The sequence below is a fragment of the Callithrix jacchus genome, chromosome 6 (assembly GCF_049354715.1).
Source record: "Callithrix jacchus isolate 240 chromosome 6, calJac240_pri, whole genome shotgun sequence".
In the NCBI taxonomy this organism is placed as follows: Eukaryota; Metazoa; Chordata; class Mammalia; order Primates; family Cebidae; genus Callithrix; species Callithrix jacchus.
In genome coordinates, this window is record NC_133507.1 from 42,245,661 (window position 1) to 42,264,868 (window position 19,208).

The 19,208-nt window shown below is 38.7% G+C and overlaps 1 protein-coding gene across 4 annotated transcripts in view; it reads right to left on the reverse strand.

Moving 5' to 3' along the window:
- Positions 1 to 19,208, reverse strand: part of FAM171B (family with sequence similarity 171 member B) — an 84,255-nt gene that overhangs the window by 37,049 nt on the left and 27,998 nt on the right. For 2 of the 4 annotated variants that reach the window (XM_035304319.3, XM_035304318.3), the window contains exon 1: positions 8,720 to 8,827. The exons of the other annotated variants lie outside the window; for them this stretch is intronic. In XM_035304319.3, coding sequence (XP_035160210.2) covers position 8,720 — 1 coding nt within the window. In that variant the 5' untranslated portion in view covers positions 8,721 to 8,827. Of the gene's footprint in view, positions 1 to 8,719; positions 8,828 to 19,208 lie in introns of those variants that run through there. 4 annotated transcript variants of the gene reach the window in all.

Genomic DNA, 19,208 nt, shown 5'->3' on the forward strand with positions numbered 1-19,208 from the left:
ATTCATCTGGTTTTTAACAAAAAAAAAAGTTTAAAAAGTAAAAGGTAAAAAATAGAAAAAAGCTTATCAAATAAGGACAGAAAAAAATTTGTACAGTTGTACAATGTGTTTCTTTTAAGCCAAGTGTATTACAAAAGAATCAAAAAGTTTAAATTTTTAAAAAATTTATGAAGTTGTAGTAAGCTAAGGTTAACTTATTGATGAAAAAAATATTTTTTCTGAATTTAATATAGCCTAAGTACACCACTGTGCAGTGTTTACAAAGTCTACAGTATTATACAGTAATATCCTAGGGCATCACATTCACACTCACCCAGAGCAACTTACAGTCCTGCAACCTCCATTCATGGTAAGTGCCCTTTACAAGTGTACTATTTTTAAAAAATCTTTTGTATGGTCTTTTAATTGTCCCTTTTCTATGCTGAGATATGTTTAGATGCACTGACGCTTAAAATTGTGTTACAGTTGCCCACAGTATCCATTACAGTTACATGCTGTACAGGTTTGTAGCTTGGGAGCAATAGGCTATACCATATAGCCTAGTTGTGCAGGAGACCTCACCATCTAGGTTTGTGTAAGTATACTATGATGTTCACAAAACAATGAAGTCACCTAACAAGGCATTTCTCATAGTGTATTGTTATTGTTAAGTTATATATGGCTGTATTTGTTATTAAGGCACAATATTACTCCATTTTTTTCCTATCAATTAAAAAAGGAGAAGAAAGGACAGCAGCAAATAATAGGTAGAGGTTCTCTCTTAACGAAAATACATTTTTATTGTGTCTCACTAACTCTAATGCTATCAATAGCAACAGGAGACAAATTCCTAGAAAGTCAGAAATGGGTCCCCTTTCAGTGCCAACCTTCAAGCCAAAGAAAGCCTGAAACCTGAAAACTGAACTGCCAGTTCTGGACAGAGTCCTTGATCAGAGTGAGAACCTCCATCCTAGTCTTACACTCTCTTGATTGGTTCCTTCTGGATGATGCCTTTTAAAAACGAATCGAATAGTGCTTTCCCCAAGACCACACATGGACTATTCAGCCTGTACTTTCCCATTTTAAGCCCACAAAAACCCCAGACTCAGCCTCACAGATGACTACCCTGCTTTCAGGGTTCATTCTCCACTGAGAGCTTTCCTTCTGTTGCTCAATGATTCTTCTCTCCCCTACTTACTCTCTAGTGTCTGTGTACCTTATTCCTCTTGGCAATGGGACAAGAACCTGGAATTCACCAGATTGCAGGCAGCAGAAATGAACAAGCTGTAACCCAACTTCTGCCCACTGGGCTGTGGATGGTGGGAATAAAATAGCTGTATTCCCATTCACCAAGTTAGAGAAGTAGAGGGCTGCAACACTTCTGGAAGCTCAAACCTCAGGACTCCCCAAGCAAGAGCTGTCACACCCCTTGGGGCTCCATGATCACTGGCATCTTTGAGTTTTTGGGTACCACCATGTTCTTCTAGTCTAGACACCAGCACCCAACACAGAAGCCACTTGTGGCATGCCCAGTCCAGCCACAGGCTGTGCGTGGAGCCACAGCGGGTACGGGATCTGAGCAGGCATGAGCCAAGCGCAGCCTGCTGGGCTGAGCAAGACCAAGACAGTGGTGGCTGCAGACATTTCTAACTGTCAAAGCAGCACCAAACAAATTCTGTAACACCATCAAGTTATATAGATTTAACACGTTCCAAATGTAGTCAAAGCTGTTAGAATAAAATGCCGTTACTGCATGGCTAGCTCTTATTTTTTTCTGTTGTCTGAAAAGCAGATGATGTTTTTCAGTGCCAGATATACAAACTATCAAAAAAAAGTCCTTTTTTAAAATATAAAAAAGCACTATCCATTACGTATATAAGAAAACAAGGCGGGGCATTATGGCTCACGCTTGTAATCCCAGCATTTTAGGAGGTTAAGGCAAGAGGACTGATTGAGGCTGGGAGTTTAAGACCAGCCTAGGTAACATAATGAGACCCTGTCTCTACAAAAATATTAAAATTAGCTGGGTGTGTCTGTAGTCCCAGTTACTTCGTAGGATGAGATGGGAGGATCATCATTTATCTCAGGAGGTCAAAGTTGCAGTGAGCCATGATCACACCACTGCATTCCAGCCTTGGCAACACACTGAGACCCTGTCTCCTAAAAAAAAAAAAAAAAAAAAGAAAGAAAGAGAAAAGAAACTAACATATGTTGAGGAAAATGAAAACTAAAGCCTGTTTCTACCTAAGCCTCTGATCTTACTGTTTAAGTACAGATCTTGGTAACGTCTGCCTAAGAAAGAACTTGTACCACCATGAAAGTGTCTTTGCAAGCATGTATCACATCTCTGTGAAAGATGCTTTCTTTTCCCCTATAAGCAATCTCTGGAGTCAGTCACCATCCACCTCTGCCATTCCTGAGATATGTGACTTTGGGTAAGTTAGGTCTCAAAATCCACTTACTCATATGTAAAATCAGGAAAATAGTTAACTACTTTGAGATAATAAAATGAAATGATATGTCCAGTACAGAGCTGTGTATCATTTAATTTGATTAGTAACAAAAATTATTATTCCACGATTAGAAAGCACTTCACAAATATTACAGTACACTGATGAGAAATACCATAAATATTGATTACACTGCAATGCATCTGCATAAACCTATTTTAATCAAAATTTTTATCAAGAACAGTGTATCAGATTAAAATTCTAGTCAATGTTGACTGAGCCTCAATATTGCTACCAAAATATGGTTATACCTTGTCCATTCTAGCTTTGTTAAATTGGACTTTAAATTGCTTCTGGATCATAAAAAAGACATTTTTAAATATAAATAGAATGTTTGTAATAATCACCCAGTCCTACGGAAGATACAATACACCAAGCTAGAAAAAAAAATAGCTCTGATCCTTTCTAGAGTCTAAAAAGTTAAATGTTATCCAAACACTTCTCTCTCTCTCTCTCTCTACACACACACACACACACACACACACACACACACGGAAAGAGGGAGAGACAGAAAGACAGACACACAGACAAACATATTTCAGGATACCTCCTCTTATAAAGATTTTAACCATAATAAGAACTAAAATGTTCTGGGGGTAATGAGCCAAGCATTGTGTTAGTTTTTAAGTTCATATTCTATTTACTCTTCAAAAAACCCTCATTGGAGAGATGCTATTTTATTTTATACATATTGATAACTGAGAGTTGCAGAGGTTTGAAAATGAGCCATGGCTAACCCTCGGTAAATGGAGGAAACAGGACATAAACTCAGGACACCTCTCATTTAAAGCTTATGCTTGTAAACCATTGCCCTACATCTGCCTGGTTACTCTCTTAAAAGCAATTATTATCTCAGTTTAGAGTGTGGAGTTGGGAAGAATTGATTGAGAAAAGCAAAGAGATGATTGTATCAAATCACACCTTAAATTGAGGTTTCATTAGTCTATCTGAAACACTGAATTTCCTGAACAACAATCTCATATATATTTAAATGTTAATATGGGGAAGAGATTCCAATATAATACAGAGATAAGTAAAGTTTATCCATACATCTGCTTTGGCATATTTAATAATAGAGAACCTTATGAGAGGTCAAGGTACTTTGAGTAGTCATTAGTATCATTACTTTTAAGAGATAAATTGAAGAACATTCAGTCATAAAAGGCCAAATAAGCCATAGGTCTTAAGCTGTTCATCAAACTGTCTTTCAATTGTATCAGAAATTCAGCCCATTAATAGTACTTTTTATAAAAAAATATATTTGTAACAATTTAAAACTCAAAAGATGAAGGTAAAGAATAAATACATGTGTCTGAGATTGCCTTTGCAAAAATTAGAAAATTTAAATGGTTGGAGAGATTTGACCTAGCCAACCCCCTTCCTCTTGCTGGTAGCCTTGAAGCTAACTTAATTATTCCTGGGTTAAGGCTGGGCTAGCATTGGGAGATATTTAGTTTATAGTTTAAATAATAATAGCCCTTCCTCCAAACATAACTGCCTTTGTAAAGCTAATGAGACCCATCAGGATAGAAGAATGTGAGGAGGCTGAATTCTAAGGTGTAGATTGCCAATCATTAGTCTGGAGGTCACAACTTCCCCAATTACTCCTACAAATAACACCACTACTGTAGAACCTAAGGATTGGCCTTTTGAGATGTCTTTTCAAGTTTTTTGCATATCTGATGGCTCCACCACTCCTGTGGCAGCACCCAGAAGCAACTCAGCTCAAGAGGATAGCTTTGACTCCCTATAATTTCATCTCTGACCCAACCAATCGGCAGAAAGCACCCATTGTCTAGCCACTGCCACTGTCCCCCCTTCCCCACTTCCCCCAAACTGATAGCAGTGATAGCTTGTGTGGAGCAGCCACTGTGAGGGCGCCAGCTGCAGTGTGGAAGGCATGGCTGGGACTTCAAAATCCACAGGACCAGAGGGACCCCTGCCTCTACCGAGTTGGTGGGGCAGAAGGCTGTACTCCCAGGCACAGCTGCAGCCTGACAGCTGTGGCTCCAGACCCTGGAATCTCTCTGCTCTCAGGGGCCCAGGAGTCCCTTCTGCCCCCCAGGCTTGAAAGTGCCTGCTTCCACTGTCTGCCCTCTCCCTACTCCCAGTGCCAGCTCTGGGGCAAAGCAAAGTTGTGGCCAAGAACAGGCACTGTCACAAGCCAGCTGGATGTGCACACACTTGGGGCAGCACTGATAGGCCAGCCCCCTGCCATCTAGGCCACCTCCGGATTTTGGGGACTGTTGGGCACAGGAGGGAAACAGTGGGGATTGAGGGTGGCTCCATGTGGGCTTGTGGGTACCCCCTCAGATAAACAACCTGGGCACCATGGACAACATGATTGATGGCAGGAGTCAGACAGGTCCCTGGGCAGAAAGGGGTGGGTCCCCAGTGAAGCCCTACCTTCAAGCTAGGGATGACCTGAAGCATGAGGGCTGGGCTGCCAGTTCCACAGACCAGAATGAAAACTTATGGCGCATTTTCCAGGCCCACACATGGCCACCCATGGAACAATCAGCATGCACTTCCTCCCCTCTGAAGCTCATAAAACCCCTAAACTCAGCCAGAGTCAAGCAGAGGACAGGATGACCTGCCTGCAGATAAAAGCTACCCACTCTGGGTCTCCTCTCCACTGAGGGCCACAGAGATGTTGGGATGAACTGCCTGTAGGTAGGAGCTACACACTCTAGGTCTTGTCTCTCTGCTGAGGGCTGCACACTTGTCAGGATGACCTACCTGCAGATAGAAGCTACCCACTCCAGGTCTCCTCTCCCCTGAGAGCCTCTACTCATTGGGTTGGGATGACCTGCCTGTGGATGAGCCTCCTGGGTCTCCTCTCTGCTGAGGTCTGCAGAGGTCCACTCTGGGTCTCCTCTCTGCTGAGGGTACTCATTGGGATGGCCTGCCTGTGGAAAGGAGCAACCTACTTTGGGGTATCATTTATACCGGCACTGATAACACCCATCCTACAGTCTCCTGAGAGCTTTACTTTCACTCAATAGAGCACCTTCTCACCTTGCTCACCCTCTAGTTGTCTATGTACTTCCTTCTTCCTGGACACAGGACAAGAACTCAGGACCCACTGAATAGTGGGACTGAAAAAGCTGTAACAAATACAGGCTGAAACATGCCCCTCTACTCACCACATTGCAGGTGATAAGAAGGAAAGAGAAGAGCTGCAGTCCTTCAGGGAGCCCAGACCTAGGAGCTCCCTGAGCCAAGGTGGAGACTCTCTTTGAGGTTCTGCAGTTTCTGAGGTCTCCAAGTTTCCAGATGCCACCATGTTCCCCAATGCCTATAGTGAAAGCCACTTGAGGTACACCTGTTCCAGCCACAGCCTTGCAGGGAGCCACCACTCATGCCGGCACCTGGAGCCGTCTGCCTTGTCACAGCCAGCATGTATAGTTTTGTGCAGTGGCTGGACCCCATACTCACATACCCCTCAATGTTCTGTGCCTGGCTTACCCTTGGCAAGCATGGGATCCAGGCTAGGAGAGTGAGCCAAGTGCAGGCTGCCAAGCCAAGTAGGAAGAATGAGCCCAGTAGGCCTGAGCAAAACTCAGGTAAAGGAGTTACCAGCACAAAGGTTTCTGTCTGGCAAAGTGACACTCCAAGGATCCTGTGACAAAACTACCTTTGAAAAACTTCCAAGTTCTTGGAAAAGGCTGATTTGAGTAATAAACAAACTGGTATCGTGTTCAGCTGGCTCTGCATGAACGAAACTCTTTCTTCATTGCAATTCCCCAGCCTTGATAAATCAGCTTTAACTGGGAAGCAGGCAAGAAGAACCCATTTGTCAGTTACATACCAACCCATACATACATGCTTGTATGCATAGATCATAAAAATCTCAATATACCTTTGTAAAATATGTAACATCAAATCCATATTATTGATTAAAAAAATGAAGATTCAGATATGTCACGAAAATTGACCAAAGTCTCATAGATGGTAAGGGGCTATGTCAGCCTTCAAATATACCCATTGTTATAGTCAGAAGTCAGACATGAGTAAGGCAGGAGAGGACTTAACCCCACCAGGAATGTCAGGCAAACATCAGGCAATGGTTAGGCAGTTGTTAAACTCTCTCTATATAATAATAATCGGTCACAGCTGGCACCAGGGAAAGGCAGTCTCCCAATAGATAGAAAACCTAAAACTGGTGATTAGCAGCTTCCTGATAAGATCTCAGGATTTGGGCTCAAGCACGTGCACGAAGATGTAAAATGGCAGAATTTACCTCTTCATACTTCAGTTTAACTGACATATGACCTTCCTCTAGGAACATATGCCTGGTAAGGGAAAAATGCCTCAAGTGAGCACGTGTACAACTTGAGTAAACACACCGCACATGCAACCACTCCCAAGTGCTGACAGGCCACTGCACATGCAGACAGCCTACTCCTACGGAAGAATATGAGAAGTAAAGCAACCCTGCAAACGGCCAACATATAAGACCCCAAGTCAAAAATCAAACCATGCAGACCACATGGATTCACCACTGCTAATGCCACGAAGGACTCCAAAGCCATCTTTGCCCCATGGAACAGTGGTGCTTGGGGTGACACTACTAAATTAACTCAAGTAATATATGATTGCAATCATCACTGAGAACTTAAATTCTTATTTAACATCATTAAAAAGAAAAAGCATCCCCTGGCCATACACACACATATTCATGCCAAACCACGTCCTCAAACTCAAATGGAAAATACAATGCTGGGGTTAAAAACATTTTTAAAAAGGTTATGATAGTAATATATGTCAATGGCGCCCAACGTTTTTGGTACCAGGCTCTGGTTTCATAGAAGACTTTTCCATGGACCAGATGAGGGGGATGGTTTCAGGATGATTCAAATGTATTACATTTATTGTATAATTCATTATTATTACATTGTAACATATAATGAAATAATTATACAATTCCCCTCGGTGGGAGCCCTGAGCTTGTTTTCCTGCCACTAGATGGTGCCATCTCAGGATGCTAATGGTTGCTGAAACTGAATTACCTTGGAAAGTCTATGAGGCCCTACCATTGTGCTTTCTAGTTCTTCCCTGGTCCCTCTCCTTCCAGAAACTGGATTGTGCAGCCCTTCCAGCTGATCTGTGAACTATATAACAATCTTTCCTAGAAAGTATTTTATTTCTTGTGGCCATAGTTGGTTTCTGTTGCTTACTCCTTAAGTAAGCACATTAAATATGTACAACTGTAAATAAAAGACAATATTTAATAGGCCACTCTATCTTTTGTGGAATGTGAAGGAAATCAGGATAATGCCGAGTACCAAAAACATGATAAACCATATGAGAGACAAACTGAACATAACTACAGCATAAGGGAATTGGGATTCCCTATTCAAATTCAGTAAAAGATCCTGTTCAAACCAAATGTACCTACAATGGCTCCTCCAACAGCATATTCAATAGCAAATTTTTATTAATTTATTTGCTTCAATAATCAATTTCAGAAATTCTCAGAGCCTTTGGATTTACAGACAAATCCCAATGTGTGGTAAGATCGTAAGTGAAATTTGCAAAACAAACAACCAAAAAAACAACTGCATATTCCATCTGTTTCATCCTTGTAAAAGTACAGTTGCCAAAACAAGACACATTAAAACCCTCCTGACGTTCTGAAGCTGGATTTGATTTATAAAATGTTTTCTAATCCAGAATGGATGATTTTATGTTTTCACATGTAATAATAATGTTAATGTAAATCTGATGAGAAAATATACTTAGGAAAAAAAAAAGATTTGCAAAGGTAAAATCTTGATGATCCAAATCACAATCCCCCTCTCTGATGAGATCACCTATATCTGTATCTTAAAATGCTTAGCAGATTTAGTACATAATACAGGCCTGACCAACAGGTCTTCTCTAGCTCAACATGGGAAAAACCGACTTGCAGTTGTTTCCTCTCTAACCCCACTCAGTTAAAGCTGACATTGTAAGTTACAGGTTTTATACATACATGTTTACTTGTATGACACACACACACACACCCCTAGCGCAGTGCTGGAAACTTTACACATATTGTCCAATTTCATCCTAACACACACCTGTAAGACGTTTCCCAATGTTAAGGCAGGGAAATTGAGATTAAAACTGCACAGCTAAAAACGTTATAACCAGAATTCACAGACAAGTACTTCTGACTTCAAGTCCCATGCTCCACATTAACTCTTACTGAAAAGCATTAGGGATTTGGTTTTCATCATACTTACTAACTTATTTTCTCATCTCACAACCAATGCTCAGAAGGAAATGCTCATTCACTGACTCTCTCAGCTTCTTTTTCCCATCATCAACCTTGGTTTGCCTCTTACCCCAGCACAAATCACAGCAAAAGCAGCATTTTATAAAAACGAACAACAACAAAAAAACCTCAGCTGAAAGCCTGGTCAAAGTAATTAATGAGGCATGAACAACTCTTTTTTTCCCTTTTTTCCTTCTTTAACCTGTTTATGACTTAAACAGGATGCTTCTGATTTCTCTGGTGCCAACAGCTTGATCAAGCCAATAGCACAGTCAGCCAGAAGCAATATATATATCCCTAATAATCACCTACTAGTTCTCTCCTCCAACAAAAATACTTTGGCATTTAGATATACCAGAATCCATGATTAAATACACAATTTTCAGCCAGAGGTGCTTTTGTCTACCTACTCTTCGCCAGTGTAATTTTTTAGCTTTCCATGAGCATATTTATTTTCTCTGTCACTTAATTATAATCATTATGTCTTGCCCACATAATCATCTTTTCAACATGTCACTATCGGTTTTAAAATAGTTCAATATTAAATGATTTCAACTGCACCCTTAGAAAACATATAATCTAAATGTTGAGAGAGACAAGTAAAAATAAAATACATATCAGTGAGCTATGTCCTGAGGTTGCTGGAGGAGATTTAACTATTTAGCAGATGATTGCAAGCATTGTTAAGTAGTGAGAATAGCTAAAATTCAAATAATAATAAATATGTACAGAAGAATATTCTAGAAAAAACATATTTGAACCAACACTATATTATGGTTTTCCTATAAAAGACAAACGGGTAACTAAAAGTCCAAAAGAGCTTTAAAAATACTGCTAACTACATAAATTTGGGTGACAGTTATATCTTTAGGTAGGTGGGCTTAAAAAAATCACAATCCCACTTCTTTTCAAGAGAATCTGACATCATCCTATTTTGTTGTCACCATACCTGGAAAAGCCACCTCCTTTGCAGATTTCTCCAGTATAAAAACTCACCTACTTCTTTTCCATTATGTGTCAAAAGCAAGTATCTATAATAATTTCATTTCATATGGGACAACTTTTATCTCCTACAGGGATATACACTGCTAAAATAAAAGATTTTATAAACAAATTATAGGTCAAATTTTAAAAACAGTATTTTAATGAAATAAATTCAAAAAACTTGATTGAGTTTTATGTATCCTGAGAACTAGGAAAAATGAAGAATACAAAAATATAGTGGAAAAAAATAGTTGGAAATAATGGAAATGTTCATGATATGAATTCATTCAACAAATGTTTACTGACTACCTACTCTTGCTCAAATCCGCATGAGACGGGGATTGAGGATACAGACAGTAATAGAATATAGGATTTCCCTGATGTATAATTCTGAGGGAAAACAACATGTCAAAAAAATACAGAATTTCTGATATTATGACAAAGGAGGTAGAAAAACAATATTGAAACAGACAAGAAAACTTTTTATAGTATCTAACACAATCTTCTAGAAATTATGTAGAAATTAGTTTAGAATATGTATAAAAATTTCTCTAAGTATCCAAACATACAAATCTAATATCTACTTTGATATCAGTTTACACTATCTTTTTTTTTAACAGGAAAAATGTCAACATTTTGAGTCTAGATCATCTGAGAGCCTACCCATGAATTCTCACCTATTTTTCATGATCTTTTTGATCTACTTCTGAGAAGACTTTACGGTAAGAACCTAAAAGATGCCAAGCTTCTGCTTAGCTCCCAAATCAGGCTTCTTTGGGGTCATTCATAGGCCTAGTTTGCTCTCTACCCACCATTTTCACACAAAATATTCAGCTTCCGAGAAATCTCAGTTTAGAGGTAGGTATACAAATACATGAAGAAATGAACAAAAAACATCTGGTTCCAAATTTAAATGTCTTGGTATTTAAACAATTAGTAGAAACATAACCATCATGGTCACTAAACAGAATATCAATTATTTTCTAACTCTTAAGTCTGGCATTCAAAATTCTCTAAGATCTGGCCACCACCTCCCTTTCCAATTTTTTTCCCCCATTCATCATACTCATACCAGATATGGGCAAATTACCGCCTGTTTGCCAACTTTGATCCCCTCTGATTTTGTAAATTAAGTTTTACTGGAACACAGTCATGTTAATTCATTTATATATTCCCTGTGGCTACAATGGCAAAGTTTACTACAGTGATATCTGGCAATCTACAGAAAAAGTTTGCAGAACCCTGTTCTATACTGTCTCATAAATGGGTCACTGGTCACTAACCAAGAGAACCCACTTTCCTGCTACAACATAATTATTCTTCTCTTTCTTCCATCTGAAATACCCTTTTAAAAATCTCTACCTGTCAAAATTCTAACCTATCCTTCATAGTATAGGTCAAATGCCCCCTTCTCAAATAAATGTGCCTTTAGCCCAACCAAATAGGATCTCCTCTTCTGTATTGACCAGATTAATGACACATGATATATTCTGGTATGTTTTCCTTTTCTGTGGGTCTTCTCTCAGCAAAAGTCAGCTTCTTGACAGCCCCTATTGTTTCCAACTCAGTATGAGTCATACTAAACCTTAAGCTTAATAAGAGTTAGCATGTGGATACTTACTAAATGAGAGGGATGGGGAAAGAGAGGGAAGAAGAGAAGATGAGCTGCAGAGAGAGAAGGAATGAAGGGAGAGCGGTAGAAAAAGGAGAAAGATAAAGACCAAAAGTGGCCAAGCACCTGAAAACAGTAATGATAATTGCAGGATTTCGGTAGGGGCCACCAGAAATTACAGCCAGCTCTCAAGGCCCAGTATTGGGTACAAAATTTTAAGCTTAATCCCACAGTTGACAGTGAAAAATATTTTATATTACTGTTAATAATTACAGCAAGAAATAAATAACATTACTCTTCCTTTCAGAAATCAATACAATGTTTTCTCATAAGAATATTTAACCTGCAAATTTTGACTAGAAAAAAAATTTTGACCAAAGAATGCTACCAGGGAGTAGCAAAATTTCCTAACTATAAGGCAAATGTATCCTAGAAATTAAAATTTTTATTTTTACTACTATAAAGCAATATCAGCAAAGTAGTTTTAGGAGTCTTTCTCCCAAGGTACTAGCACAATTTCCCTATTTAATTGGAATGAGGGCTGAAAGTTCAGAAAAGGCAACAATGAAGGAGCTTATAAAGAAAAAGGACCATATTATTATACATTCTGAAAAGTAGGGAGGAAAGGACTTAATCAGTTTACTCTCTACAGCATTTCAAATATGGACACACAAGCCTCCTTCTTTTAAAGAAACAAAAGAGTGCTAAATTAAAAAAAAAAAATCAGTAAAATAGAAAAGCCTCCCTTTCACTGCTTAAGCCCCAAATTGGATCCCAACTCTCATTGGCTTTGAGGTTTAAAAGAAACAGAACTGTGTGTGTTTGAAGCACAAATTTACTTGCCGTAAGCTAATATTTATGGGAGAGAACAATCTCAACTCTAAGAATAAATTAATGAGATAGAATAAAGACATGATCTCCAAAGGTATAAAATGTTATAGAGCAAATAAAATACACTTTTTATCCATTAGGACTGAAGGCTTAAATAAGTGTGATTCACCAACACTAATGAAATGGATAACATAAAAAGGGCCTTTACAACTTAAAAACTAGCACACAATAGAGAACTCAACAGGGAACAAATGAGAGCTGAGCCATTACTACTTGGACTCCGATCCTTCTTGCCTACCTAAAGGACCGCTTTCCACAATGGAAATCACTCAATCTGACTGAAGCTCCTAAAACAGATTGTCCAAGCTCACTCCACAGGCATTTATCATTCTGACTTGTTTTTTCCTCCCAATTTTTCATCCTTCCTTAGAATCACAAGCATTTATTCACTTACCCAACCACTTATTCAACATTTATTAAGGATACTGTATGTGATGGCACTAGGTACAGAGAGACAGAAGAGCCTTCAGCCCAGTGAGGAAAGCTCAAGATCATTTTAATTTAAATGTTTGAAAAAGCATTGGTCACTACTGCCATGTAAGTGCTGAGCACCTAACTCAGACTAAGGTGACAGCACTCCTCTGTGAAGAAAAAAAATCAGAATTGAGTTTTGAAAATGGGGTTGGAAGGAGTGAATAGCATAGCTCCCTAAACCTGGAAATTCAATCACAGATACTTATCCTTTAAGCCTCATCTTGGATATCCCCTCTGCACTTAGGCATGGTATGACTGATTTCCCCTAAGTTCAGGGTCATGTTTGGCATCACAGATGAAAAGAAGACAGAGAAAGTATTTTTTTTCCTGAGGTTACTCAGCAAAAATTCTTAACAACTGAGGAAAAAACAAAGAGGTTAAGAATAATATGCAAAGTCTCTGACAAATAAGAAATACATGAGCTGACGAAACATAAGATATTCCTCCTTAGAAGAAAGATGGGAATTTAGCAATTCATTCAGCAAGCATGTGCTGACTGACTGACATCACCCTCTGCGCTCAATGTCCTTTTGTGAGCCCACTGCATCTTTCAGCTCATTTTCACTCCTTTATCTTCATCCATTGTGATCCACAACAGCCTCTCTATGCTTCCTTGAACATGCCAGTCACACTCCCACCTCCAGGTCTTTGCATAGGTAATTCCTTCTTCCCAGAATTGTCTTCTCCCTAAAATCCAAATGGCTTACTCCTTCACTTTCTAAAAGTTTTTGTCAAAATGACACTTCCCATTACTCCCGTCCTCCCAATCTGACTTTCCTGTGTTTCAAGGGTCCCATGACCACCTTAAGGTTGGTGATTCACCAAAAGGACTCAAATGTCCTTTTACAGGTTATACTCACAACTATGCTTTATTATAGGAAAGGATGAAGAATAAAACAACAGGAAAAAATATATTTCTTCTAGCCGTGAGCTGCAAGGACACATGCAAAGTGTCTCTGCATAGGAAAGCCAATTGAATCTTAGGGTACAAAGCTGTCAAGGCATTGGTCATGTAGACACACTTCTGCTACATAATAATTTCAGCAAAAGAAGTCAGAGTAGCAAAACCACAGGACTTCCCACATAAATATCAAGTGTATATCATGATCTTGCTAAATAATCCTCAGAAATCCAGAATGAAGTCTGGAGAGGACTATATCATCTCTAGGCCAAAAGGAGAATCAAGCTATTGCTATTTATATAATTAATACTCTGAAAAGAATTTATTGTCCAAAATTGAAAATGCCCACAAAAAAATTATTCCCCCTAAGTTCCTAAAAAGGATGCAATATCCCCCAACACCACCAAATAATTGCAAAGTGTGATTACTATTTTGAGCTGCACAACTCTAAGCCAGGAAAAATTGGGTAAAACAGAACTCATTATTGGAGTCCATGTTAACACTTTTCAATAGAATGAACTTTAAGATAGAGGTAAGCATCTGTACCAACTGGGATGGCCAGTGGCCTCCACCTCCTGCCAAGAGAACTGTGTAGCACAGCCCAAAGGCCATCATCTCTGTCTATGCCCCATGCAACTGGACAAACCAGTTCTCTGTATCCTGCAGCAGAGAACTTTTCTTTACCATTGGTGCATCATGCATTCAAAACTTGATCACTGGTGTATCACGCATTCAACTTTCAAAACCATTAAAATGTCTAAAAGTTGATCACAGAATAAAAAAATTTGGTACTGTAAAGTATATGTAAGCACAGTGCCTTGAATCGAGTTAAGTCCTTTTTTAAAGTACCTATTTTTCGTGGTTCCATATCTTTAATGCTGAAACAAAAGTGTGATCAGTCTTTTCTTAGAATATATACATAAGCTTATCAATTGAACATCTAAAATGAACAACATAAGATTGGAGAAAAAATAGTAAAAAGAAATGAACAAAGCCTCCAAGAAAATATGGAATTATGTGAAAAGACCTAATCTACATTTGATAGGTGTACCTGAATGTGACAGAGAGAATGAATCCAAGCTGGAAAACACTCTTCAGGATATTATACAGGAGAACTTCCCCAACCTAGCAAGGCAGGCCAATATTCAAGTCCAGGAAATATAGAGAATACCACAAAAATATTCCTCAAGAAGAGCAACCCTGAGGCACATAATCGTCAGATTCACCAGGGTTGAAATGAAGGAAAAATGCTAACGGCAGCCAGAGAGAAAGGTCAGGTAATCCACAAAGGGAAGCCCATCAGACACAGTGGATCTTTCAGGAGAAACACTACAAGCCAGAAGAGAGTGGGATCCAATATTCAACATCCTTAAAGAAATTTCATATCCAGCCAAACTAAGCCTCATAAGCAAAGGAGAAATAAAACCCTTTATGAACAAGCAATTGCTCAGAGATTTCATCACCACCAGGCCTGCCTTACAAGAACTCCTCAAAGAAGCACTAAACATAGAAAGGAACAACCAGTATCAACCTCCAAAATGTATCAAATGGCAAAGAGCATCGACACAATGAAGAATATGCGTCAACTAATGGGTAAAACAACCAGCTAGCATCAAAATGGCAGGATCAAATTCACACATAACAATATTAAACTTCAGTGCAAATGAGCTAAATGCCCCAATCAAGACACAGACTGGCGAATTGGATAAAAAGTCAAAACCCATTGGTGTGCTGTATCCAGGAAACCCATTTCACATGCATGGATATACACCGGCTGAAAATAAAGGGATGGAGGAAGATTTACCAAGCAAACAGAGAGCAACAAAAAGCAGGAGTTGCAATCCTAGTCTCTGATAAAATAGACTTTAAACCAACAAAGATTAAAAGAGACAAAGAAGGACATTACATAATGGTAAAAGGATCAATGCAACCAGAAGAGCTAACGATCCGAAATACATGCACCCAATATAGGAGCACCCAGATACATAAAGCAAGTTCCTAATGACCTGCAAAGAGACTTAGACTCCCATACAATAATAGTGGGAGACTTTAACACTCCACTGTCAATATTAGACAGATCAACAAGACAGAAAATTAACAAGGATATCCAGGAGTTGAACTCAGATCTGGACCAAGCAAACCTAGTAAACGTTTACAGAACTCTCCACCCCAAATCCACAGAATATACATTCTTCTCAGCACCACATTACACCTATTCTAAAACTGACCATATAATTAATTGTAGGCAAATCACTCCTCAGCAAATGCAAAAGTACAGAAATAATAACAAACAGTCTCTCAGACCACAGTGCAATCAAATTATAACTCAGGATGAAGAAGATAACTCAGAACTGCACAACATCATGGAAACTGAACAACTGGTTCTTGAATGTTGACTGGATAAACAGAGAAATGAAGGCAGAAATAAAGATGTTCTTCAAAACCAACAAGAACAAAGACACAACATACCAGAATCTCTGGGACACATTTAAAGCAGTGTCTAGAGGAAAATTTACAGCAATAAATGCCCACATGAAAAGTAAAAAAAAGATCTAAAATTGACACCCTATCATCAAAATTGAAAGAGCTAGAGGAGCAAGATAAAAAAAACTCAAAAGCTAGCAGAAGACAAGAAATAACTAAGATTAGAGCAGAACTGAAGGTGATAGAGACAGAAAATACCCTTCAAAAAATTAATAAATCCAAGAGCTGGTTTTTTGAAAAGATCAACAAAATAGACCACTAGCCAGATTAATTAAAAAGAAAAGAGAGAAGAATAAGATAGAGGCAATAAAAAATGATAAAGGTGATATTACCACAGATTCCACCGAAATACAAATTACCATCAGAGATTACTATAAACAACTCTATGCATATAAACCACTAAACCTGGAAAAAATGGATAAATTCCTGGATACCTTCACCCTCCCAAGCCTAAACTAGGAAGATGTTGAAACCCTAAATAGACCAATAACAAGGGCTGAAGTTGAGGCAGCAATTAATAGCCTACCAACCAAATAAAGCCCAGATCAAGATGGGTTCACAGCTGAATTCTACTAGACATACAAAGAGGAGCTGGTACCACTCCTTCTGAAACTATTCCCAACAACCAAAAGTAGGGAACCATTCTCAAATAATTTTATGAGACCAACATCATCCTGATGCCAAAACCTGGCAGAGACTCAACAAGAAAACTTCAGGCCAATATTCATGATGAACATAGATGCAAAAACCTTCAATAAAATACTAGCAAACTGATTGCAACAGCAAATCAAAAAGCCTATCCATCAAAATCAAGTAGGCTTCATCCTGGGGATGCAAGGCTGGTTCAAGATATGCAAGTCTACAAATGTAATGTACCACATAAACAGAACCAAAGAAAAAAACCATATGATTATCTCAATAGATGCAGAGAAGGCCTTTGACAAAATTCAACAGCCCTTTATGCTAAAAACTCTCAACAGACTAAGTATCAACAGAACATATCTCAAAATAATAAAAGCTATTTATGACAAACCCACAGCCAGTATCATACTGAATAGGCAAAAACTGGAAGCTTTCTCTTTGAAATCTGGCACTAGACAAGGATGCCCTGTCTCACCACTCCTATTCAAGATAGTATTGGAAGTTCTAGCCAGAGTAATCAGGCAAGAAAAAGAAATAAAGGGTATTCAGTTAGGAAAGGAGGAAGTCAGATTGTCTCTATTTGAAGATGACATGGTTGTATCTTTAGAAGACCCCATTGTCTTAGCCCAAAATCTCCTGAAACTGATAAGCAACTTCAGCAAAGTCTCAGGATATAAAATCAATGTGTAGAGATCACAGGCATTCCTATACACCAATAACAGACTTAAAGAGAGCCAAATCAAGAACATACTGCCATTCACAATTGCTACAAAGAGAATAAAATACCTGGGAATACAACTAACAAGGAAAGTAAAGAACCTCTTCAAGGAGAACTATGAACCACTGCTCAATGAAATAAGAGAGGACACAAACAGATGGAGAAACATTCCATGTTCATGGTTAGGAAGAATCAATATTGTTAAAATGGCCATATTGCCCAAAGTAATTTATAGATTTGACGCTATCACCATCAAGCTACCTATGACCTTCTGGAAAAAAACACATTAAACTTCATACAGAACCAAAAGCAAGCCTGCAGAGCCAAGTCAATTCTAAGCAAAAGAACAAAGCTAGAGGCATCACGCAAGCTGACTTCAAACTATAGTACAAGGTTACAGTAATCAAAACAGCATGGTATTGGTATGAAACAGAGATATAGACCAATGGAACAGAACGGAGGCCTCAGAGGCAGCACCACACATCTACAACCATCTGATCTTTGATAAACCTGACGAAAACAAGCAATAGGGAAAGGATTCCCTGTTTAATAAATGGTGTTGAGAAAACTGGATAGCCATGTGCAGAAAGCAGAAACTGGACCCCTTACTAACACCTTACACTAAAATTAACTCCAGATGGATTAAATACTTAAACATAAGGTCTAACACCATAAAAATTCTAGAAGAAAACCTAGGCAAAACTATTCAGGACATAGGCATAGGCAAGGACTTCATGATTAAAACACCAAAAGCATTGGCAACAAAAGCCAAAATAGACAAATGGGATCTAGTTAAACTCTAGAGTTTCTGCACAGCAAAAGAAACAATCATTAGAGTGAACCAGCAACCAACAGAATGGGAAAAAATTTTTGCAATCTACCCATCTGATAAAAGGCTAATATCCAGAATCTACAAAGAACTAAAATAGATTTACAAGAAAAAAACAAACCCATTCAAAGGTGAGTGAAGGATATGAATTGACACTTTTCAAAAGAAGACATATATAAGGCCAACAAATATATGAAAAAATGCTCATCATCTTTGGTCATTAGAGAAATGCAAATCAAAACCACATTGAGAAACCATCTCATGCCAGGTAGAATGGTAATCATTAAAAAATATGGAGACAACTAATGCTGGAGAGGATGTGGAGAAATAGGAACACTTTTACACTATTGGTGGGAGTGCAAATTAGTTCAACCATTGTGGAAGACAGTATGACAATTCCTCAAGGACCTAGAAATAGAAATACCATTTGACCCAGCAATCCCATTACTGAGTATATATCCAAAGGATTATAAATTGTTCTATTATAAAGACACTTGCACACGTATGTTCATTGCAGCACTGTAGCAAGGACTTGGAACCAATCCAAATGCCCATTGATGATAGACTGGAAAGGGAAAATGTGGCACATATATACCATGAAATACTACGCAGCCATAAAAAACGATGAGTTGGTGTCCTTTGTAGGGACATGTATGAATCTGGAAACCATCATTCTCAACAAACTGACACAAGAACAGAAAATCAAACACGGCATGTTCTCACTCATAGGCAGGTGTTGAATAATGAGAACACTTGGACAAAGGGAGGGCAGCCTCACACACTGGGGTCTGTTGGTGGGGGGGAACTTGTGAGGGACAGCGAGGGGTAGGGAGTTGGGGAGAGATAACATGGGGAGAAATGCCTTATAGGTGACAGGGATGGAGGCAGCAAACCACATTTCCATGTATGTACCTATGCAACA